Source organism: Eupeodes corollae, chromosome 3 (genome assembly GCF_945859685.1).
Source record: "Eupeodes corollae chromosome 3, idEupCoro1.1, whole genome shotgun sequence".
Taxonomy (NCBI): Eukaryota; Metazoa; Arthropoda; class Insecta; order Diptera; family Syrphidae; genus Eupeodes; species Eupeodes corollae.
In genome coordinates this window covers 126038238-126064460 of record NC_079149.1, presented here as the reverse complement: position 1 = coordinate 126064460, position 26223 = coordinate 126038238, and the positions used below count along the sequence as shown (strand labels likewise).

The following is a 26223-nucleotide window of genomic DNA, read 5'->3' as shown; positions in this document are numbered from 1 at the left end:
AGTTTTTACGCCGAATTCGAGCTTCTAACTTGAGAAAGCACTTTTCATGACAACAATTACTCTTGGATTAGTTGTCAATTTTTCGGAACAGGGAGTATCCGTGGAAAAATTTTAAGTGGTACAGACAGGGATTCAACCCAAGACTTCTAGCGTGACAGTCCTACGCACTAACCATCACGCCACTGGTACTACATGTTCGCTATACATTTATTTTTCTATTATCCTGAACAGCTTATTCTATAATGTCAAAAAAATAACCGACTTGCGTTTTAATTTTATGCAATAACAGATTTCAGTCAATTTTCAATTAGAAACATTTTTGGGAAATATTTTCCAGTGACTAATTTTTAAGTTTCATTTATTTTGGCTGTCCTTATCACTTTTTAAACATCAAATGTGAGTGAGATAAAATAATGAGATGTCAAAATGACTGTCATAAAAAAAAAAACGGTTTCCCCATTTCCCTCTTCTTAGGAGACGTCAATATATGTGATATTCTTCCCATGTGATAGTTAGAAAGAGACAGAAAACAAGATAACATGAAATAAAATTATAAATAAAGATGTTTTAATCTCGGATCAAATTTCATGGAATTCAATTGAAGTCTTAAAAATTTACCTGACAATTATATCCATAAAAACTGACCTTTAGTTAATTATTGAGAATTTTAAACGTTTTCCAAGAATTTTTAAATAAAATATTAAGGTAGGGTATGAATAGTTCAATATTTTTTTTTGTTGAAAACCCAAAATAATGCAGTTCAATTTCATACTAGAATTGTTATTCGTTAAACGAAGCATTAAGAAAAGTATACTTTCTGTTAAAATAATAAATCATAAAGAGGATTTTTATGCAGTCGTTTTTATTTTACACTTTTTCCTTCATTATCTTATCACTTTTTTACTATTTAATTCAATTGCTATGTCAATTAAACACGTTCCTCGAATAAAATCAGCTGCAACAATATTTGCATGTTCACCCAAACGTTCTCGATATAAATCAGTTATTCTCCAATTAACCTCATCGGCCATTTTTCGTAATCCACCATATTTGTCAGTTATAACACCCCATGTATCAGGCGTCAATTCTGCCATATCAGCAACTGGACGGCTTGAAAGTCGCCTATGACGACAAAGAATATAGAGTGAACAATTTTAAACATTGCAATTTATTTTAATCAATTCGAAATTAAATTGTATCATGTTTGCAAAAAGAAAATAAATGAACATGATGCACAAATAAATATTCATATAGAGGTGTACTTACATTCTATCATATTCATTGATTCCAATTAAATATTTCTCAAGACGTGCCCAGTTGCGAACATCTCCCCATCGTTGTTCAACTGGACCAAATAAAATGCCTGGAAACTCCCATTGTGTTGGTCCATGATCGTATGCAAGAAATATATTTTGATTCATCTTCCAAACGTCACCAAGAAAGACTTGCCATGACACGTCCGGTGATACTAACAGTTGTCCAAATCGATTTTTTAAATATGAAACTAGTAGACGATGCACACCGAGACCTTTTCCAAAACCTATAAAGTAATTTAAAAAAAAGATCACATTTTGTTATAATATTGTTCGTTTTGCAACTAGAAATATTTGTTGCAGGCCTGTCAAATTGGGCTATTAATTGGAAATTGATCTATCTTTTTCCGAAATTACTGTTATACATTTTATTATGACAGTCCTGTCATAATTAAGTTACAGCTTGGGTAATATTTTTCTCTAACTATTAATATTGATACCTCATCTATTTTTTTTATTTTCTGTTATTTTTTTTAAATACAAACTAAATTATAATTGACATTCCTAACAAAAATGTCAAAACTCCGAATAAATGAATTCCCAGCTCCTTTTACGGATTCTGTTAGCCGCATGATTGAGATTGAACTTTTACTTGGGCTACTTTTTCGGCTTCAATTTCGGGCTGGATATATTTTTAATTGGACTTACGAGCTAGTTCAAGAAATGGCAACCCTAGTTGATGTGTAGAGAGTTAAAGGTTAATTCATAGTTATAGTTTTTATCAAAGATTTTCGATGTGTCAACAAAAAAACTAAACGTAATTAAGTCCCATTGATCATATCTGTATCGCTGCAATTTTAATTAATTATAAAATACTCGGTAGCATGTCGCGTTTTTGTATTAATAATAATTTTAATGCAAATATCAATGTGATATTTTTGTACTTGCATACATTATTCTATAGAATACAAGCCACTATTATTTATAGAATCGGTCCATTTTTGAAAAAAAAAATCATAATTAAAATCGTACTAATCGTAAAACAATACTACTTGTATACAAGGTGGCACAAAAATTAGTTCCAATAACTTTTGACATTTTAAAATTAAATTTCGTTTTCACTTCATTCTTAAGAAAAGATAGAAAATTATAATAAGTGCTGAAACGTATTGCATCAAAAAGAACCATGCGAAAACTGTCATTTATTTAACAAATGTCATCGTGCAATTGACAGTTACAATCATTTACGAAACTTATAATTCTCTTTCAATGGTATGAGGACTTGAACGCCACCTTATTTTTAATTACATCTTTGTTTGGCCAATTTTTAATACATATAATTATTGTTTGTGTGCTTCTACATCAATTACATATATTATATGACATCAGTGAGAATGAGAAATAATGATGATTTTATAGTCCACTTATTACATCGAAACTAATCACGATTTTTCTCAATAAGGCAAACATAGAAATAATGGAAACGAATGTAAGAACAAAATACAAAATAAATTGTGATTGTAGATCATTTTAAAATAAACTCAACAATGTTATTAACTTGATTAAGATGTAAACAATGATTGTGCGCATTAAAATGGAGTAAAGAATTAGTATTTGTTTTTCTATTTTCTTACCCAAAACGATTTAAAATATACTTAAAAAAAAGATTTTAACATATTGCTTTTAACTGTTATGCTATAAATATTACGAGAAGCCATTTTCTAATAATGACAATAATAGATGTCAACGAAAGTGACAGTTAATACATTGGTTTCAAATGTTTCTTATACATAAATTGTATTTTAAACTTACCCACTGGAAATTCCTTAACTCCAAATATCACAATCTCATTTGTCTCCAAAACAAAATCCATAACCTGATCAACTACCTCCGACAGAGGTCTCTGCCTGGTTATACCATGATTGACATAAAACAAATCCTGCGTATTTTTATAATAACCCACTCGAATATCCAAATACCGTACACCATGCATCAACTGACCACGAATATCATCGTCTTGAGTCAATGCATATTTCGTAACGATAGTTTCTCTTTTTGATGGGGAAAAATTTGGTCGATACGAACCCGAATCGTGTGTTCCTGGTATAAATAAATCACGAACTCTCAGCGCGCTCACAACCGATCGCATTTCATTCATCCACTTTGGATAAGCCCGCATACAATTACTCGCTATAATAGTTCCATTTTCATCGACGTAACTTGCCCAATAGCCATAGCATTTTGTATAAGCTGTCACATTTTGTGAGAGACCATAATCAAAGCGCACCGGAGTTGTGTACCATTGTTTTGATTGAAGTGGCCGCACCAACGCCACTACGTCTGCCATCCCACCATTGCTAATCCAATAGAATTGCGACGATGACTCAGCACTGTTGCTCGTATCTAAGGGTAGCACGTCTAATAATGATTTTGGTGTAGCCTCAGCTACTGGAACTACACCGATATCTTCTGCATCACTACCGCTTCCCTCTAAAGTGTCACCAAGTGTCTCAGTTGTCATTTGCAGTTTCACTTTTTCGAATGATAACGGTTCTTGATTAGTTATCAAGACCATATCACCGGGATGAGATCTGGCATTCGCCCATGACACTTCTAACTGTCGCTGTTGTGCACTTATTGACAGCCAAAGTTGTACATCCACTGATGCAACTGCAATATTGATAAAGCTGACAGTTGTAAGCAAATAGGCCAAGGTTGCCATTATCAATCGTTTATTGAAAACAAAAGTCACTTCTCCCAAGTTAAAAATAAGTTTTATTTATCTTTTATATACCGACAACGTTATTGGAATATAAAAATATAAATTTTGAACAAGAATTTTGCCGCGCGCTAGACCGATCAAGTCGAAAGCTCGATCGTATCTGAGACTTGAAAGTTTTAAAACGCTAAGAGCTGCGCTCTGTTTGTTTTGTTCTGATCTCGTCTCTATATTGGTATACCCCGGAAGTTGGACATTTTTGAGCTTGTTGATGATTTTTCAAACTGTAACAGTAAAATTCAAGTGACCGGAAGTGTAGAATTAGGATTCCAAGTAATTAAGCTGCGATGCGCTACTGCACTTTCGTGTCTGCCAAGAACTCCCCGCGAATAATGCTATTCTGGACTGCAAATAAAGATCTCTGCCTAATAAAGAGATACGTGATATTTGGTCGAACTAATGTAAATATATTTATGGCGATATGACAACTATACTCTCTATTTGTTTTAGGTTTCTCTTTGTTAAAATAGTTGCTTGCTGATAAATCTCTGTATTCCATAACTGTCTGATGTACTCGCACTTTGACTGAATAAATTCCCTCCTTCTTCGCTTATCTGTTGTCATCTTTGTTTGACTTAAGTTACTAATGTTCAACATTGTATTTATTTATGGTTGCTTATTTTTATTTTGTAAGTATGAAGTAATTCAATTACCATTAAGTGGATATATGTGGTTTATATATGGAACGCATGTTAGCACTTTAATTCAATTGGAAGTTATATAGGTTCTGGGCTCAAGCTGAGCGAGAATTATGTTAATAAATGGTTTGAAGAAGCCAAAGTGGGTGTAAGCTGCTCTGTAGTGTGTTTAACTAAACCGGTAAATTACGCGATCTTGAACGTGCTCACCACCGGGTGATTTAGGAAAATAGTCTGCAATTTAAGGCTGCAAAGAATACATTCGTTTTTATTTTTATTTCGATGTATATGCTCTTCCAAAATAACGTCAGTTTCAAATTAACCTATGACACCGAGGTGCGAACTCATCCTTTAAGATTGTTAGTATAAGTAAATGTCAAATGTGGTGTGAATAGCTGTCAATTGCAGGAGCCTGGTTTGTGCTCTCGTCGTGTTAAGACGTATCAAGATTGTGCTCTTAAAGTTTCCGATTTCTAACCGATAAAAAAAAAGAAAAAGTTCGGGTGGGTTCTCAAAATGGAGGAAGATAAAATTCCTTCCTGGCGGCCATCTGTGCCGCCAGATAAATTTATGAGGACAAATTAAGTACGACCATAGCAACTGCTGAATAACGATAATATTTCTGAAATCCAAAGATCCGTTAGCTGGGCTAATGATGACTATGATGGCGACGCCGCCGATGCAACACCACACACACAAGTACCTCTGCAGTAAGTGTGACCGAGACTGTTCCGGCATTCTATGTCTTTGGCAAGGGTATGACCGAAAAAATAGTGTCTAACGTGACAATACCCATGCCGCGCTTCAACAGCGTGCATATAGGTGTGACCAACGGGGCTTCAACGGCTACAAGTAAAATGGACGCGAAATCAGCAAATGAAAATGTGCTCAATGAGCTCCTTTCAAACGACAAGGACATATACTCGAGTATCATTGCTCATAGTTGAGCCAAATAAATCAAATCGGACATAGAGGATGAGAACACGAAAAAATTAAAAGTTCCCTGGGTAATCCAACGGCCAAAAATTTCATCCATGCTGCTAATGTCTCAGTGGAAGCAGCGACGAACGGAAGAAATAAAAAAGATGAAAGTTCAAGAAGAGCTCCTAAAGTTGTTTAAAAAATTCGAGACAAAATGGTCAAAAGAAAATGAATTTCCACTAGACCTTTCCCAATGTGTCCTGGGGGATAGGGAAAGTTTGGTAAAAGTAAAAAGTTTTAAGATGTTGTTTAGACATAGCATCAAATGTGACTCAATCAGAAATTCGGGAACTAGGCAATGCTACAAGTGTCGACGTTACGGTCACGTATCTGAGTACTGCTCGACCATGAGCGCGGAAAATGTGAGTTAGACTCAAAAAAAGAAAACGACACGGTAGCTTGTGTTAATTGTGGTTTGTCGGGTGATCCGGCTAGCTATAAAGGCTGCCCAAAAAGATTGGAAATGTTGGAAAAAGAAAGAAGCCGCGGTATATGCAGCCAGATTTGGGGACCGTACTGGATATGTATACTCTGAGTTATCGTCACGTAAGCTGTCTCAGCAAAATTATAAGAGATAGGGTTAGATTGGAAATCAACGAGCAGTTTAGACTCAAACTAAGTAGCCTTAAGCCTTCGTCTAACGTCTTCAGAGTGATAAATCAGATCACTGATCGCAAAAACAAAGGTTCCTTCCTTCCCAGTTTATCTCATGATGACACGATCTTATGCAAAGCTAGTGAAAAGCTAGAGGCGTTTAAAACTTTCTACACTGAACTCTACTCGCTCAAAATACATGAAGCAGATGAGGTGAACCTCCTTGAAGTAAACACCTTTTGCTATGCATTTTCCTCTTGGAATAACAACCTCAAAATCACAAACTTTTCTCCTGAGTCTTAATCTAACCTAAATTTTTTGCTTCAACAAACCTTATCGAATCTTTAATAGCAGCTTTAAACAACAAAAATCGGACAGAATCTCCAACTTTATCTTGAGAAAATCTAAAAACAATCTAGCTAAATATCATAATCGTAATCCTTTTCAGACGACATAATGAACTTGAAAGTGAGGCAACTGCCTTCTTATTATGGCAATTTTATTGGAAAGTTGACTGGAAAGTTAGTCAAGAAAAATCTCCCTAACTATCAAATCTATTCCACTTATGTCGAAATGACTGCTAAACATAATTTTACATTCAAATAAAAGCTGAACTTTATTGTTATGTGTTTTTTTAAATTTTTTTTTTTGCACAATTCTATTTGATGTTTTTTGTAAAAGGGATCCTTGTCAAATTGGAAATTACAGAACACAGGTTGAGATGGAATTGTAGCTTGCCTGGGGAGTGTTACGTAGACAATAATGTTTTTGTATGATGAACTGAACGTAGAGGGTTGTGAACCAAAGTTTCGAATTTGAAGTTTATGACACTTGAAAACCCAATAAGTTGCCTTTGTCAAAATTTGACGCTGTTGACTTCAAATAAATTATAGTTTGTCTGAACCTATCCCTTGTATTTTTTTATGTGAGTCATTTTGACATTTGATAAGTTTTCAAGCTGTCAGATTCTTTTTTTCTGTAAAATTAAAAGTGTTTAGGAAAACTAAGTAAACTGTTTTGTATTAATTTATAAGAATGTAAATTTACCTCCCAGACTATAGAACTATAAGTGCAGAAATTTCATAACAATTTCACTTTTGTAATAATTTAAATGAAATTATAGCTATTTATTGTTTGAGATGGTTAATATTTAAACGAAAGTAAACTCTTAGGGCCTCTACACACGTGTCGATTCTTTTTTTTACAAAATACGAACATATTATAATGAACCCGATGTTAGAGAGGAGTAAAAAAAAATCGGCTCTATCATGAATTTGTACATATTTTATTTTATATCTCTCTCACTCGAATAGACTTTAAAATAGAAAATCTTGTGTCTTATACCCGCCTAATAGTCGATTCTTTTTTTACAAAATACGAACATATTATAATGAACCCGATGTTAGAGAGGAGTAAAAAAAATCGGCTCTATCATGAATTTGTACATATTTTATTTTATATCTCTCTCACTCGAATAGACTTTAAAATAGAAAATCTTGTGTCTTATACCCGCCTGTTCCCTTACTTAAATTAAACACCTACTTTTGATGCCGTTTATTACTTTTTAGGATTAGAACTTAATTTCTGTGTAAAAATTATGAAAACAATTTTTACTTTTAACTGCATTTTAATTTGTTTGTTAGTTTAGAACTTCATATACGTCAGTTTGACAGAAAAAACTCAGATGAATCGCAAACTGCTTATTCTATTATAAAGTACAAAGGGGTTTCTTAGACTTCTTAGAGTCACTTTGAGAAATTGACCTTCCATAATCATCTGACATTGACTTACTTACTTAAGGTGGCGCTACAGTCCTACGTGAACAGGGCCTCACCCAACAAAACTCTCCATCTAGCTCGGTCCCTAGCTAGATGTCTCCAGTTTCGCGCTCCAAGTTGGGTGAGGTCACTCAATTGCTTTCTTAGTCCAAAGAAACAGCGGTTAGCAAGAGTTATTCTGAGTTTGATCTCAGCACTGTTGTTGTTTTCAGCGTTTACAGCGAAGCCTAGGTAGACGTCTGTCTTACATCACGCTGAGTTCTTCCGATTATGTCAATGTCATCAGCATATGCTAGTAATTGGACAGACAGGAGAGGCACAAATAGTGCCTCTAGTGTTGACGTGTGAGCTCTGCACTATTTTTTCAAGCACGATGTTAAAAAAATCACATAACAGCGAATCACCTTGTCTAAAACCTTTTTTGGCATCGAAAGGTTCTGTTAAGTTGTTTTCAACCTTTATGAAGCAGCGTTCCTGTAAATTCTGTTATATGCGGCCTTGAATTCGATGAAAAGATGGTGGGTATAGATTCTGGCGCTCTTGGGTTTTTTCCAGGATTTGCCGTAATGTAAATATTTGATCGACTGTGGCCTTTCCTGGTCTAAGACCACACTGATAATGACCTATCAGGTTGTTGACTATGGGCCTTAGACGTTCACATATTACGGTGGAGAAGATTTTATAGGCGATGTTAAGTAGACTTATTCCTCTATAGTTGGTGCAGTTTAGAGGGTCTCCTTTTTTCAGGATGGGGCAAACAATACTGAGGTTCCATTCATCGGGCATGCTTTTTATCTCCAGCTTATTTAAAGAGCTCGGCATTCAAGCCATCCACTCCAGCGGCTTTATTAGACTTCAGCTTAGATATGGCAATCTTTACTTCGTCTAAATCGGAAGGATAGGATTGTTGGCTTTCGTCGTCTGTGTTGAATGGATCATCATCCTGCCTGACTGCGAAATTCGGTTCGTCGTCACCGTTGTATGTACAGTCTGCAGAAGTGGTCCTTCCATATCCTCAGCATTGACTGCGGTTCCACTAAAATGTTTCCACTTTCGACTTTACAGCCTTCGGTTGTAGGTTTATGTACCTGTGAATTTCGTTTCACCAGTTCATAAAACTTTCGAACTTCATTCCTGCTTTTAAACTTCTGAACATCTTCGACCGCACGCTTCCCATGCCCTCTCTTTTTGCTTCTGCGACCGCATGAGCAGCTCTCGTCCTTTTATGCAGCGCCGCTTTGCGCGCCTGTTGTTTGGCTGCATTTGCCTGCCGACATTCCTCATCAAACCATGGGTTCCTTGTTGGTGGCTGCTTGAAAACCAGCAAATCAGAGGCGGCTTCTCTGATTGCATCTTGGCAATGTTGCCACTGGTTTTCGATACATTGTGTTAGCGGCAGAGAACTTCGAGAGAGGTTATTCGTAACTCGGTCGGAAAAGGATTTGGCCATTGTAGCCGTTTGACGTTGTACCTTCTGCCAGCACCTCCCTGTCATCTGACATTTAAATTCAAATATTTTTCGCAATTTGTAAATGTCATTTTGGTATGAAAATCTGACAATCAAACCATTCCGTGAATTAAACATATCGAAACTCAAGATGATTTTTATACATCGGATTATTTGGCATTTAGTTGAATTGTCATCTGACTTTTCAGCTGAAGGCTTCAATCTTCACAGTTGGAAACATTTGATTTCAATATTCAATGATGACAGTAGCGAATATTTGACATTTAAATGTAAGTTGCATTTAATGTTTCACTTTTTATTAAATAAAATGTACTTACTTCTTGTAAAAAATGTTTTCAAAGATAAGCCTTAATTTAAAAACAATTAATTTGATTTTTATAAATAAAAAACAATAATTGTATGTAAGCATTTAGTTTTTATTCACAACAAACATACATTCCCTATTTATGTCATTAAAACATATGTAAAAAATTAATGCAACTTAAATTTATAGAATTTTAAAATAAAGCAAATATTTTTAAATTAAATTCTTAAAACTAAAAATACTTGTATTTATTTTTAATTATAATTTAATTATTTAGACATTATTTATTATACTTATATTTAACATAAGTACACTTAAGAGTACATAAAGCCAAATTTTTAAATTCGAATTTAAAATAAACTTAAATAAAAATTAAACCAAATTCTGTTTTCTTTTGATTTTTAAAATATCCTTGGAATGAATGGAGGAAGTATGGGCACACTTTATCGTGCCATTAACATTTATATGAGTTTTAGATGGTCCCGATTATTTTGTACATAAACAATTAACATGTAAGTATAGTTATTATTTTTTTCAACTTATGAACTTGGACTATCAATGAAAACCGTATTGAACATAGCTTGACAAAAAGTGACCATTCCCTTCGAAAGCATTCCATAGATTTTGGGCTTGTTCTTCCATTTGATGCAGGCATAGTAGAATGGAATTCCAGCTAAGGTGATTGAAATACCAACGATTAGATTCATTGGCTCTGAAAAACTTGGCATAAGGACGAGTATGATACAGCATACGACAAAGATGATTGGCAGTGCCAAATGGACCTTAATAGGTCTTGGAAGATCAGGCCTATAAACAAAAGAGCATAATATATTTAATAAGTCGTTCATCCTTATGGAAAAGTCGGGTACTTACTTAGTCTTTCGCATCCACAAGAGTCCAATGATACTTGCAGCTACTGATAGCCAAAGAATTTGGCTAATATAGTTAATGAGTATGTAAACATTTGCTGTAAGGAGCATAACCAAGGACATACAACACTGAAAATTCAAAGAAATATAAGATTACATTCTGCAGAAAAATTGATAAGGATGTAATAGGAAATAAGAAACTTACCGAAAAAATCAAGGACGGAATCGGTGTCTGTTGCTTGGTATGGAACAAAGAGAAAAACTTCGGCAAATGTCCCTCTTGAGCACCTGTTGCAAATAATCTCGCCGATGTAAACAACACTCCATTGACACCTCCAAATGTGCTCAAGGCCACAAATATTGGTACCATAAAAGCAAACGGTCCAAAAACGTGATTGCCAAAAGTCACAGCCACTGCGAAGGAACTCAACATTTCAGTCTTTGAGACGACAGCAAAGTAAGCTAGATTCACAAGGACATAAATTCCCGTGACAAGTGGCATAGCTATCCAGATTGCACGAGGCAAGTTTCTATAGAAATACAAAGAAAGAGAAATCAGGCAAAATTAATGTTAAAAGGTAGAAGAACAGAATCAATAACACTTACAATATTGCAAACAAATGAAACCACTTAAGAAAATCAAAACTCCTTAAGAGTAGAACCAGTGGGAGTGAGAAATAAAGGGAGAGAGATGTAGACAGAGGGTAGGGAATCAATGAAACTTGAAGATAAATGGTTATTCGTTGTAGCAGTGGGAGTTCATGAATTGCAAACGACTTGACTGTTGCCTTTTACACTTAATCGAGGACGAACTACGACGATGAATATACATAAATTTTATCTCTGAACTTGACAGAAAGGAGGTTTTCGCATAGAATAGATACTATAGCCAAAGCTTAAATGACGTAAACTGCGTATACAAAGGGATTTAATGAGATCCTTTTTGAATGCAATGAAGCAACTGGTGGTTGGTTGATACACAAAGATGAGTAGGGGTAGGTTCCTACAGAGTAAATTTGATTAATGGATATGATTTTATGTAGATTCACTGTGCCGGATACATATATACAGGGTGGATCAAAAGTTGTTTAATAGTTTGAAAAAACCTTTTTATTCTTTTCTTTAAAGTTACTTTTAAAACAAACTTGTGAGATTTACTAAAATGAATAACATCGATTAAGAGCGATCCAAACTAATTTGCGTAGTTGATTGCAACACTGCTTAGATAATATTCCTATATGTAGTTGATATTCCTCAAGCTTGAAGAAATATTGGCACTGAGCATGAGCCCAAATAACCTATGAAGTTTCATTTAAAATGCTCTTGTAAGAGCCTATCTCTGTGAAGTTATTTGAGAGGAATTACATTCCATAATTTGGCCCAAAAATGTCTATAAGTAATATTCTGCAATTCTGTAAGAGTTTTATCACTTTAAATTAGGCCGTCACTTTTGAACCACCCTGTAAGGAGATAGAGAGTTACGAGTAATTTTGATACATTTTGGTTTTATTCCTAAAAAGAAATTTTATTTATTGTAAAATTTTGAACTTTCTCTCGGATAATTTAATTTTGTAATTTTTTTATGATGAGTCTCCATTTATGTAGACTTTTAAGACAGTGTTTTTCTGAAATGAACTCAACTGCAATGTTTAGCTAATAAATACTTTGTGAAAGTGACATTAGTTATCCAGAACACATACATAATGGCTGAAACACAAACACGTTTCAGCTTCGGCTTCACTTGACGTTTACGAGTTCAGCCATAGGAATTCAATGCATGCTATCACAATGAAGCTTCGACATCACGTTTCATTTGGCAATCGTAAGGAAATAACGTAATTTTACGTAATGTGAATCCAAATATTTGCTTTTTCGGACAGCTCAACAGCTGTAAAAAGGTCAACAAACAAAATACATTTGCTTTTGGACGGATTGCCATTGGTTATTATAGGCTGTGTAAACTACTTTCGATTTCAAAACTATTATTTTTTTTAATTATAGGAAAAAACAACAGCAGAAGTGCCATTTTAGAAATTTCATATTGGAAGTGTCATTCAAAGCAACCTCGAAGCAGTTGAAGCGGAAGCGTGTTTGTGTTTCAGCCATACCTTCTTTTTTCTTGCTTTGACATAATTGCAAGTTTGATTAACAACTGTTTGTAAATATTTCAAAAAAAAATCTAATATAAACTTGTGTTCATTATTTAGAAATTTAATTTGGCTTTTGACATTGACAGATTGTGCCACAGCACAGTTTATATTTCTAAGACGGTAATAACATTGGCTGCGTTCAATCTTAGACAGAAAGGGTATCCGTATGTTTTGTTTTACGTGTAAAATCACAGTTGATCGAAAACAGCTAAGATGTCAAAAAAGGAATCCAAAGGTATCCAAGAATTTCTGGGGTATGTAGGTATCTGACAGAACAGCTGATTCAACACATATGCCTCCGAATTTTAGAAGGAAGCTATGATCTATTTATATAAACTTAAAACTTGACTTATTTTGTTCTCGTTTTGTACATGACCAATTATTTATTTAATTGTTAGGCATCTATCAATTCATCATCGTCGGATGAATCAGTTAAATTATCCATTTAATGTTTTATCTTACAAAAATTTAATTAAATTAAGCTTACATTTTTCTCTGTTTTTTTATTTTGTGAACAGCTGAAAGTTGGTTTTATTGTTTGACAGCTATCCAACTCTTTCAACAAGGTATCTAAAAATCCACCTATCCAAGATACCCTATCCAACACGAGTTTGAACGCAGCCATTGTTCTCTTTTGAAAGGACTCATTTTGACATTTCATAATTTTATCTCGCTCTCACTTGATAGTTAAAAAGAGATATCTAAGTGAAGCAAACATTTTTATTTTAGTGAAAGCGTGATAAAATGTCAAATAGACTTAAGAAAATGCCATGTATAAATTAGAAAATTGTCATAAGAAAACCTGTTTAAATATTTGAGAACACCTGAATGTTTGTGACAAAAGAAATATAAAACGGAAAACTAGTACTGTAATTCATAATGACAGCTGAAATATTCTCAAAACATGGACATATTAAAAAACAAAAATTAGATATTAGAATGACATCTCACGTTCCTTAAGTGGGTCACGTTTACACATTGATATACATTTTTTATAGTGTTTTCTGAGAAACTTACTTGTACGGATCTTGAAGTTCTTCCGTAACAAAATTCAAGTAATTCCAACCGCCAAATGCAAACAATCCCGAGTAAAAAGCAAATCCAATATTCGCCGCACCATACTGTCCAGTCCATAAATCTTGGAAATTATCCATTTTTCCCATTGCCATTGAATATAATCCAGCCAAAATAATCATCACCAAAGCGATAAGTTTTCCAGCTGTGAAAACATCCTGAATTTTCATTGACCACTTTACAGAGAGACAATTTATGGCAGTTAGGAAACCTGCAATAAATGACACAATTCAAAGTTAAATAAAAAGTCTGAGTGTTATTTTTAATAGTATAATTTGTAGACTTACATAAACAAATGCCAGCTAAAATTTTCACCGCCGATTCAGGTGGAGAACAGTCTTCAAAAAACGGTTTGGCTGCATATTGGGCAAATGTCAAAGCAACTATTGTCTATAGAAAAATGAATTAAAATGTATGGAATAGTTACTATAATTTTATCTTTATTATATGACAGAAGAAAACTTATCGACATACATAAATTATAGTAAAACTAACTTAAACTTCATAAATCTTCTTTAAAACTACAACAACTTTACAACGCAAAATATTATTGACTCTTGCAATACTTAAATATTATAACTATTGTAAATTATTATATCTGTTGACTTTTTGTAATAAACTTGATGACAGACAAATAGTGTTGAAAAGGCGTGACAATCTTTACAATTTTTTTTTATTACATTCTATACGTGTATTCTTTTTGCGGCTTAAATGAATATTTTTAAATAATATAGTATAGATATGTTAATAAACTCACCTGTGTTGTAGGTCGAATAATTAACAACGCAATCCAAAGTCGTAAAAATCCAACCAACGGACCAAACGCAACCAACAAATAAGCATAATCACCACCGGATCTTGTGATGCTAGTACCTAGTTCAGCGTAACATAAAGCACCTATTGTTGAGAGTATTCCGCATAGTGACCACACTACAAGTGAAGTTCCAACTGACCTGTTTGAAGTTTATAAAAAGAGAAACAAAAATTAAATTCAATATTCTAATTTAATAAAATAGTTTTTTTATCCTATAAAAATGTATCATTGTCACACATCACACTTTATGTGGGTTTGCTTGTCATTCATTATCAAAAAAACCACCGGAAATAATGTCGAGGTACTACCAGTGTATTCTTATTTTGTAATAATTGATTTGTTTTATCATCTAACTTATAAAGAATTGTCAGTAGAAAAAGGCCTAGATAAATATTTAATCATATCAATCATGAATACGTGTATGATTATGAGTTTTAAGTTGATTTCAAAGTGGTGACTCAAAAAGTAACATAGTTCTTTTTTGACAGTTCAGTTGACAGCTCTGTGTTAAAAAAGTATCATCCAGTGGCTGCGTTCTATCTCTTTTAAGATAGGCTATCCTTGAGGTTAATTCTTAGATACCTTACTGAACGAGTTAAGTACTATTCACATGAGCACGACCAACGACTAACGAATGAACGAATATTCGTCGATTTTGACGTTTCTTTCACATGAGAGTTTTTAATTCGTCGCGAATGAAGCCACAGCCGAACATCATTCACCACCGAAACCAAATCAAGAATGATTATTTAGGTTAAGTACGCGCGATTATTTTATTCGTTGCGAGTGTGGATAATGTGGAACGCGAATAAAGTTTGAAGTTTCGTATCAACTATAATTTTTTTCGCGACGAATAAATTTGTTTTCTTAAATTTATTAATATATTATAATGAAAAGTAAATGTATGTATCATAAATCAAATGGAAACTATATTGCTATCGTTTTGTTAAGAATTTGTGTGGAAATATGTCTTCAAACGTATATAAACTCACATTTTGTAATTCATTCGTCGTTCGTTGGTCGCGCTCATGTGAATACTACTTTAGACAGCTAAACTGAGATAGGTGGAACAAAATGACAGCTTTTGAGGAAAAGTATACAATAATTTAGAAATCAGAGTCCAAAATTATTGTAAAATTATTCACCAGATTTTTTCCAAAAAAAACATACTGTATGATGAATCAGCTGTTTTGTCAGATACCTACATACATACTCATTCTTTTTGTTTTGATAGCCCAGTTGCTAAGGATCAGCTGTTCTTTACACGTATTTATTAAACTAACACAAAGATATCCGGATACGCTGTCTATTTAAGATTGAACGCAACCATACGTTCATATTTTTTGACAGCTTATTGTTATTGCTAACCTTAAGTCCTTTTGATGTGTCTGTTGTCAGATTAATCTATTAAGGCCATATTTCATAGATCGTAGACATTATAAATACCATGAATATGACAGTTCTCTTGCGTAATTTTTGTTTCGCGAATTTGATCAAATTTACACTGGAAATATTCAAATAATGTATGATTTTTGTGTTTGTGTTTGACAGAAATATTTTATAAACATCAAACAACTATAAATTTAACTACAAAGTGTCATACAATTGACAGATCACACATATATGCTATAAGTGAGGCGGTGTGTACTTAACTGGTTCAACGTTGAGTATAAATTAAAATGATATAAAAAAAAAATTTAATAAAAACATAATCAGAAATGTTTGTTCATTATAGCAGTTCTATAAGTTCTAAGTGTAATTTTGCAAAACTCGTACATTTTGACAACAATATCTTGATTCGATAAACTTATAACTTGGTCTTCCGATAAAAAGTTTCTTCTGAATACATTCCTTTTGATTTCTGTGAGAATGGGACATTTTCCCTAGAAGTGAACAGTATCCGGTCTTTCTGATAGATTGCCCATAGAAGTCCATTTGTAACTTGAGTTTTTTTACAAACAAAGGAGAGAGACCCGTTTCCGACATGATGAGGTAGTTTGGAGTATTTTTCGGCAAATGAAATATTCGTTTTGTAAAGTGCGTAACGAGTTTTTCAGCCGAATTGTACTTTGACATCTCCATACTTGCGTTCCAAATTAGAGTATGGTGTCAGTTACTTTTAACAGCGGTGTGTACTTAACTGGTTCAGCGGAGCGATTTATGCGGATCACTTAACATACGTAATTATCATGTTCACAATTTTCCCACAAAAAAGGTATCCTTGGACGTATGATTTCAGAAGTTCAGTAGTATTATACTACGTTTCCACCGGGCACTAAACCGAGATTTAGCTAGATTTGTCACAGATCTCCTTGAAATCTCGAAGATTTGCCATACAAATTTTAATTTCCTCAAATAAAGATTTCAAATAAAACTCATTGAAATCTACTTGGAAACATTAGTTTGTCAAATCAAACAAACTTTTTTTTGGAAGAATAATTGTTCAACCGACAAATTTAAACGCCAATTTCGGTTATTGACAGATGGAAATGTCAACAAAAACTATCTGTCTCACTTCCATATGATTCAAATTCAAAACAATAAACAACTTTCAAGAAATAACATACGAAATAAAATGTAAGTATACAAAAATAATAAATATGTACAAGAATATAATAAAACTAATTACTTACAGACGATAAGTGAACAAATACAAAAAAACAACGGAAAACCAGGATTAAACGCTTTTGTTGGAGTTGTGGGCCGACTTGATCGGCCAGAGAAGAAACTCTCACGTTTTCAAGGAAATGGCAGATATTATGGTGGGATATACTCCAGAGGAAATGAATGTGAAAATTCACAACTTAACGAATCGATATAAATAAAGTTCTTTTTTGTTTTCTTTTTAGAATTTAGTATTAAATTCTTTTCACTAACAGAAAGGCAAACAAATTGGTGGGCCCTTCTGGTGGTTCTCCGTTTCAATGGGGTCTGTATTTACAAATAAATGCAATATTGGAAGAAAGACCACTGAGTAATGTTGAAAATTTACAAGAGGACAGCATTATGGGTAAAACAATATAACTACTGAAACAAATCATTTTGTTAAAATGTATTATGTATTTATGAATCAATTTACTCCACTCAAGAGTCATTGTCGGAGATGTTTTCCCCTCCTGCCACTGCCGTTGTTCCGTCGGATGCATCCACTACTCCTGCCACATTATCCAGTCCTTGTTTTTTAAAGAAATTAACACTTCGTAATTAAAAAATATTATTATTAATCAATAAAATCAATACAAATTTTATACTTTTTTCTTTTCGGAGGGAGAATAATTTGACGTTCGGTTGTTATGACATTAACCAAACGTCAAATTGATCTCCTTTTCTTTGGTGGAAACACCTCATGATTTATTTTAAATCACTTGCCTTAACTCTCGGATTATTATTTTAAAATAACTGACATTTGTTGATTTTTTTCCAACAACAGAAATGACTTTTTAAAGCACACTCAAATAAAATGAATTGTCAAAATCGTACATATCATACAACGAATCAGAATTCATAGAACACTTGAATTATTTTCGATCTATAAAATAGAAACTGAACTACAAAACTATATTATCATAAACAATTTATCATAATTTCACTAATTACATATGTGAAAATATATATGAGTTCATTGTTACAAATTTTGTTCGTCAAACATCTTAAAGTTTATTTTTGAAGACAAAAATATTTGAAATAAGTTGTGACATATTAAACATGTCTAGTTTTCAAATACAGAACCTCTCCCAAAATCTTTGGATATAAACTTTGTCCAATTTGCGCATAAAATTGACAGTTCATTAAAAAGTGGATAAACTTATCAAGACCTTAAAATTATCTAGTTTATCACGAAATTGATTTTTTTAAATTAATAAGTTGCCAATGGATTCAGCTATTTTTAATATATTTTTACTATGGTAGAAATCAAATTTTAAAATTCATATATTATTTCTTACGCACCTTACTCATAGTGTTCTGTAACCCGTGTGATTATTTTCTGCAGTTTGTGACAGTTGAACCCTTTACCTGAGGCTCCCCTTTACCTGAGGAGCAGAAAACACCATTACGATTACAGAATCCGATGAGTAGGCTGCGGAGTGAGTCAAATGTCAATTTTGACAAAAACTCTCTCAGAATCCATTCGCAACTTATATGTCAAATTCTGTCATCGGCATCATGGAGTATTTGTCCCTCTGTTGCGGAACGCATACAAATTTATTTTTTTAAGACTTTTGATCGAATTGTCAAACTACAGTAGACCGACGAACCGTAATACGAGACTCTCTTTTTTTTAATTCTCTACTATCATAATAAGGCCTTGAATATTTTCACACGATATGAAAATAAAGACATTACTTGTTGACATAAGGTTTGTTTATGTTTTTGAGATGCTGAATGCGAATATCAGGTCTGTTCACAAAATTTTACGGATGAACATGTAAACAAAAATTCACGTATGTATAATTATTGAATGAATTGTGATTATAACGTTTAAACTATGTTTACTAATATAAATTACAATCATAATCCCTCCTCCATCAAAAATATCATAATTTGCTTTTTTTGCTTCATGGTGACTAAGCTTAAATTATTATTAATACAGTGAACAGATATAGGCTAGACATGTGAACGGTAATTTCAAAAATATAAATGTACATCACGAGTCATTAATCTTTGTATCTAAATAATAAATACTTTGTGTAATTTAAATTAATACTTAAGATTTAAATCTCGATTAAATAGTCTGGTCTAAAATTAAATTATCTTTTGTGGTCAGCTTAAGATTGTAATATACAAAAGTTGTTATGTATTCCTGATGATATCTATTATACTATTTTTGTTAACAAAATTTGTGTTTATTTATTTTTATTGCTTATTATAAAACACAATTAACCCAATATACGAAATAACTAACAGACTTATGTGATATAGATTTATTGCTGTCGAAGCCATTAAAACAGCGAGTATTCCATAATTTGTTTTCTTAGAAGAATTTCTAATTATTATTACCTGCACTACAAATAAGTTTATATTCGTACACCTACGGTCAAAATAAAAGGAACAAGACTTAATTTTGTTAATGCTTTTATTTTTTAAACAGGGGCCATGACAGCTATCATTGGTTTTCATCATTAAACTTTTTTTTTCTAGATTTATAAGTGATAAATGGGCAGTTATAGCTATCAGTAAAATCCATCAGCAACATTTTTGTTTTTAATTTTTGAACTTGTTACAGATTTATTTCTAGCAAAAGATTGATGCATAAGATGAATCCTATATTCAAGTATTTTTTTTTCAAAAAGGAACAATGCATTTTAAGTTTAATTTAATTTTTAAATTCATTTTACTTTTAACTTCCAAAAAAAATCCGTTTCGTTTAACTGATGGTGTTCCAAAATTTACTGGTTGCTATAAACGCTCATCAGTAAAACATTTTAGATTCCTCCTCTTTCAAATTTTACTAATGGATTTTACTGATAGCTATAACCGGCCCCTAAGGTACAAGTTATAGCTATCATTAAAATCGATCCGGACAAATTTTTGAATCGATATCTGATGGTGTTTCCCTTTTAATAAAAATTAATTTTGTATACTGATCGATCTGAAATCACACAAAGAATGTATTTTGAGAACAAGACCGGAATCTTTCGTACGTTTTACCCTCCAACACCCATTTGTTTACATTGTTGTATTTGTAATTTTGACATTACGTCCATTTTGAAATGCGAAATCCAACAACAATTCGATGCGGTGCATTAACTTGTTTTGACAGATTTTTTTTTTATTAAATTGCTGTGGTGAGAATTTTAGATTTGATTTTAGCTGTCAAATGAAGTATTTCTTGTTTTGTTAATTTGTTTAAAAATGCAGGATCCAAATAATGATTCCGAATAGAAAGATTTCTTCCGTGAAAAAGGTATCCTTCCACCCATGCTCGAGAATGCCACTGAGAAGCAGAAAAATATCGATGACATGAACATGGACGAATCTGAAGACTCCCAAGTCCCAAGACGAAAGTGTTCGCGAGGAATATCGTCAAAAACGAATGGCATAGATGCGAGCATTCGCAGACAAGGCTCTTTTGGGTTCAGTGTGGGAAATTTTCGGACAAGATTACGTCAACGAATTGACCAAAGCTGGAGAAGGTATGTGGGTTGTGTTGCATTTGTACACAAATAGTGTGCCGCTCTGTTCGCTCATACACCACCATATGCAACAGTTGGCCATAAAATTCCCACAAATTAAATTCCTGCGGTCGATAGCCACTACCTGCATCCCAAATTTAACAGAGAAACATCTGCCAACAATGTTTATCTATTTTGAAGGCCAGATGAGAAAGCAATTCATTGGTGCCTTGAAGCTTCGTATAGTTAAAAATTGACCACCGATGAATTGGAGTTCATGTTCGGTCAGTGTGGTTCAATTCCAACGGAAATCAAGGAAGATTCCAAGCAACAAACTCGTGACAAAATGCTCAGCGACCTGGAATCCGTTGATTTCTATTGATTTCGCAATTAAGAAGAAATATTGTTAGATTTTTAATATTTATTTTTGTGTTCGAATGTATTTTTAAATATTCAAATAATAATAAAAAAGAAAATGGTACCTACCATAGGTTTAACGAACAATTAAAAGCCGAATGCAAATTTTAATAGTGTTTTATTAACTCCGAGTCAGCCGAAAAAAAAATTAATGAAAAAATGCTTAAACATTTTTAATAGGAGAAAAAAACATTGGAACTCATTTGGACGTGCTTTTTTAAGTTGGTTTGTTTTTTACTAAAAAGTGTGAATGCAAAGTTTTTACTCAAACTTCAAGGATTCCAGGAAGTTTTTGTTTCCATTTAACTTACATATTTTTTTAAAATGTCCCTACCTCCTAAATGGTGGGAAACAGACCCCCTCCCATAGTAAAAAATACTTGTTTTTAACTGTTCTATACAAATCCGTCATCAAACTTTGTCGCCTGAGTTATCGTACTTTTCCCAAAAAATGCAATAGCTAATGTCGCCGTAGCTACTAGGTGCCACCCCTAAGGAATTTCTCATCACTATTCCTTATTTTCGTGGTGAATTGACTTTAGAGGGTGGTGAATTGATGTTAGCAGTGGTGAATTGATGTTAGACCTAAGGGTGCGTGTAAGTAGACGTTTCAGCTTGTAGGCAAACCAGAATGACAGATTTGTTTCCGGTCTTTATATGGTGTGTCTATGGTCACAAAAAGTGTAATTGCACATTTATTTTTCTCTAAAAATGTATTTTTCTATTTTCCGGATGGAAATTCATTTTCCTGCTGACTTTTATGTTCAAAAGTGAAATGAATCGTTAAACTGATTTGTGTTCCAATTTCACAAAATTCCATTGACGAATTTCTGTAAGTAAAATTTTTTCGGTGGATTTCAATACGTGCGTTTTGTTCGCATTTCATATATAGTAAAGTGAGAAATTCCCAACAAACGATCAGCAGTGGCCAGATTTTTGTATTTAAAAATTGATACAACTGAAAGAAGATCTGTCAAAATAATAATAAAAAACTTCAAAAAGGGGGTTTGTTCGTAGACCACTACATTAACATGTGGTGTTGAAGCGAGCTTGAAGCTCGCCTCAATTCTTTATATACCTGAATCGAGTTGAGATTTATCTATTCTAAACTGAGATAAATTTTTTTTGGAAACATAGCAAAACATAAATATCTTTTCTATTGTTTTTTCTTGCAAAATAAGCCCAGTTAGTCCATTTTCACCAACAAAACTAAATAATATCAACAGTAATAGATTCGTTTTTTCCGCAATGTAAAACACACACTATTCCAAATGCAGAACTACTCAACGAACACAGCCATAGAGATACAAATGCAATATCAATCGTACCAACATTTGAGAACGAAATCACATAAGATCCATTCTAGGCTCGTATAAATGTCAAAAACCTATCCATAGTGAGATTCTACTCTAACTTTTATCAGTGTTATTGTCACTATGAATATTGTTTTTGTTATTCGTGTAAAATCCTACTTTACTATGGATAGATTTCCCAACAAAACACGGGTAATCAGGACATTTTTTTCAATGACAGAATTTTGTCAAAAAAAAACTCTGATAGATATAACTGGCGCCTAACTAACATTGGTTTTCATCATTTTAAATTCCCAAAAAAGAAATAAGCTCTTTTCGTATTTTATTTGACGTTATTTTTCAAATCCTTTGGAAAAGTCCAAATGTGGAATCAATGAATGTGAATGTGTCACTTGAATAGGGACAAGATCTAAATTTACCTATTACCGTGTTTTAAATTACATAAAAAAGGATACTCTGATTGCTTAGAAGCTTAGAACGAGTATTAATCTGATCAAGAAGTATGGATAGGAAGGAAATAGGCCAAAAAAGTACCGAGCAAAACCATCTGTTTTATATGCAGCAAAATTAGAAGAAATTCAAATTTTGTACACAACTACGTTAAGGACCCAGAGAAGTATGGAAAAAAGCACAAAGGAAGAGTCTAAAAAAGCCACATCACTTCAGGAAAGGCGGGTGATAGTGAGAGCTGTTTCAAATTTAATTAATAATTAAGTTCGATGTTTTCGTTCTACATTTTCGGATCTTTCAAATATTTGTAATTCGTTTGCCCATTACTTCGAATCAAATTATTCGAAATCAAGTTCAGATTCATTAAGAATAGCCGAATTATCTAATCATAGTTATAAGGTTGACATAGGACAATTAGAAACTAATATTTCGGAAATCGAATAAGGTCTTTTGAATTTAAATAGCTGATGAAATTCCACCAACTATTTTGAAGAAATGTGCACTTGCTATATCTGATCCCCTTTATTTCGTTTTCAATGCCTCTCTTGGAAGAGGTGAATTTCTTTCAATGTGGAAAAAATCATTTCTTTCTCCAATTCATAAAAAATGGACCTAAGCAGGAAGTTAATAACTACCGTGCTATTTGTAAATTATCAAGTAGACCGAAACTCTTGGAGAAAATTATATGTGAAAAGTTGACATTTCTCCTTAAGGAACATATTTCACGTTTTCAAAATGGCTTTACTGCAGGAAGATCCACTACCACTAATCTTTTCCAATTTCGTTTTAAATAAACTCGAAGAAGGCTACCAAATTGATGTTATCTATACTGATTTTGCGAAGGCTTTTGATAGAGTTAGTCATACTATTTTGATTGAAAAACTGAAACAATTTGATTTTCAATCAAATATGTTGAAATGGTTGGAGTCATATCTAAGGGGTGGTGTACAATTCGTTTGTATTGATCAAGTGCTCTCTAGTCCAATCATTGTTACCTCGGGGGTCCCGCAAGGAAGCCATCTTGGTCCCCTTATTTTTTTAATATTCATCAACGACCTGTCTGATATCTTCAAATTGTAGTACACTTTTATTCGCAGGTGATTTAAAGTTTTTCAGATGCATACATTCTTTAAATGATTGTATTTTTTTCAAAATAATCTCCAAAATTTAACAGAATGGTATACAACTAAACAATTATTCTTGAACGTTAATAAATGTCAAATTTTTTCCTTTTAAGATCTCTAATTGATGTGATTAAATAAATAAAGAAAAACGTAGACAGAATGTATTTTTGAAATCAATTCCAAAATAAAAATCATACCAAAAATTTGGCATTTTTTACCAAATACCAGCAAAATTTAAAATCTCTATAAACTTAGTGTACTGTATTTTATATTTATTTAACTGTTAACATAAAATTAATTTTAAGTGAAAAACGAGTTAAACTCAAAAGTACGAAATGTTTCTATTATTTTGGCCAAAGCTGTATTTATGAACATAAATTTCAATTCACAAACATATAAACATTTATTTCAATAAATTAAACACCGTGTGGTCTTATGAATAATATTCAGTAGAGTAGGTGAGGTTTTTGTATATGTATGTACATAAAAACATTCTTTAAATACTTAAAATTCACTGAATTCAAATCAATTCCATTTCTCGTGATTCATTAATCAGAGTTCTTTCAACCTTAAACAAAAAGGTGTTTTGTTACACTACCATAATTTATTCCATTTGCCATTTTATGAACTCAGACAGTTCTGTTTTTTTTTGACGCGAACTTCTCAATTACTCAATTTAAATATCTACCTGAATGTCCATTAATGTAATTGCACCTACAACTGAAACATAAAACTATTATTCTTTCACTAGAATGCACCTACCTGTTGTATCAGTTTATATTAATTGGATTCAAATGACAATTCAAACAAAATACCCTGTGGCGGCGGCGGAGGCTAGTTTATATAAATGACACATAATATAGGTCCCCAGACTATAAACAACATAACACCTCTCTATTTCTATATCTGACAGCAAAAAGCAAACGTCTAAATTAAAAACATGAATTTGAACTCACTCTGTATAAAAGAAGACTCCAGTAGGTGATATAAAAATTCCGGAACCAATAATTGTCCCGACAATGATAGCAACACCATTTATCAAGGTCAACTTGCGTTTGAGTACAATCTTATCAGTTGGTTCGTCATCATCGGCAGTGGTGGCGTTGGCACTTGACGGGGATTCCTTCATCATTGTAGCGCTTTCACTAAATGCATTGCTTGCGGCACCATTTATGCCAGCCGACAGAGGGACTGCCTCCACGTTGTTATCTACTTGACGAGGCATTACAAGTGTGGGTTTTATTTTAAATGTCACTTATTAAAGCTTATAAAACACTTTAACACGATTTTGAAATTTAACGTCAACGACTCACGCTACTCACAAAATTGCTTTTATTAATTTTTTGTTGTCAATTATGGTTAATTAGGCTTTCCTCAAAAACAATAATAATTGGCACACGAAAAAAGGTGCGGATTCACTTTAAAATTTTAAATAATTTTTTGTTTTGTATAGAAAGAACTTCTTTTGCTGATGCAATAACACACTTTGGTTTAAAATTAGTCTTGTTGGCAAATGTGCGCCAAAAAAGCCACGAAAAAATAATAAAAGAAGGAATAAATTCACTTTACACGAACACGAATTTGATCGAAAGAATTTCGATTTTAGTTTTGTATCAAAAACTTGTTTAACAACCGAATTTGGCGATGGCAAATCGTTGACCTTCCCGATATCCTCATTGTGTACCTTTAAACGCAGGATGAAGGTTCCTTTTTAAACATCAAAATAAATTGTCAAATGATCAAGATATGATTGTTCAAAAATAATGTGGATGGATATGAAACTGTGCGTACTTGCCCTTAAAACAGTCGCGATGTTACTAAATTTTTAATATGAAACCAATGGTTGTTGAAGCAAAAAGTATAACAGTCTCTCTTTGAAAAACGAGTTCATTATTCATTTTGGTGGTTGATGAATTCAGTTTTAGTTTTATAAGCTTTTGAAGTCTATGTCTCTTATAGTATTTTGTATAGGGTTACCTCCGAAATAGATAGTTTAATATCTAATTGTATCTTCTTTTTTTTTAATTTTGACTTTCAAAATAGACAAAAGAAAAGCATGTTTAAATATTTATTTATTCAAGTTCTCAAAAAGAATCTTTTAGTTT

At 32.8% G+C, this 26223-nt stretch overlaps 2 protein-coding genes and 1 pseudogene across 2 annotated transcripts; 1 reads left to right on the top strand and 2 right to left on the bottom strand.

Moving 5' to 3' along the window:
• Window positions 1–841: 841 nt before the first annotated feature.
• Window positions 842–4151, bottom strand: LOC129949042 (PI-PLC X domain-containing protein 1). The gene is made up of 3 exons (XM_056060252.1): window positions 3066–4151; window positions 1267–1540; window positions 842–1122 (listed from the first exon to the last, which is right to left on the bottom strand). Exons 1-3 carry the CDS (start codon window positions 3973–3975, stop codon window positions 885–887), a joined length of 1422 nt encoding a protein of 473 aa, XP_055916227.1. The 5' UTR covers window positions 3976–4151; the 3' UTR covers window positions 842–884.
• Window positions 4152–9886: 5735 nt separating this feature from the next.
• Window positions 9887–25942, bottom strand: LOC129949038 (large neutral amino acids transporter small subunit 1). The gene is made up of 7 exons (XM_056060248.1): window positions 25075–25942; window positions 14646–14841; window positions 14176–14278; window positions 13832–14099; window positions 10870–11194; window positions 10669–10793; window positions 9887–10602 (listed from the first exon to the last, which is right to left on the bottom strand). Exons 1-7 carry the CDS (start codon window positions 25341–25343, stop codon window positions 10335–10337), a joined length of 1554 nt encoding a protein of 517 aa, XP_055916223.1. The 5' UTR covers window positions 25344–25942; the 3' UTR covers window positions 9887–10334.
• LOC129949049 (viral IAP-associated factor homolog) lies at window positions 20556–21214 on the top strand (annotated as a pseudogene).
• Window positions 25943–26223: the final 281 nt, after the last annotated feature.

Excerpts from the sequence above, each read along its gene's own strand:
- LOC129949042 (XM_056060252.1), bottom strand. The coding sequence starts at position 3,975 with ATGGCAACCTTGGCCTATTTGCTTACAACTGTCAGCTTTATCAATATT. Across the intron at positions 1,541-3,065 it reads AGTTAAGGAATTTCCAGTGG|GTTTTGGAAAAGGTCTCGGT; the intron begins GTAAGTTTAAAA and ends ATTACTTTATAG. Across the intron at positions 1,123-1,266 it reads ATCAATGAATATGATAGAAT|GCGACTTTCAAGCCGTCCAG; the intron begins GTAAGTACACCT and ends TTGTCGTCATAG.
- LOC129949038 (XM_056060248.1), bottom strand. The coding sequence starts at position 25,343 with ATGCCTCGTCAAGTAGATAACAACGTGGAGGCAGTCCCTCTGTCGGCT. Across the intron at positions 14,842-25,074 it reads GGAGTCTTCTTTTATACAGA|GTCAGTTGGAACTTCACTTG; the intron begins GTGAGTTCAAAT and ends AACTTCAAACAG. Across the intron at positions 11,195-13,831 it reads GAACTTCAAGATCCGTACAA|AAACTTGCCTCGTGCAATCT; the intron begins GTAAGTTTCTCA and ends GTATTTCTATAG.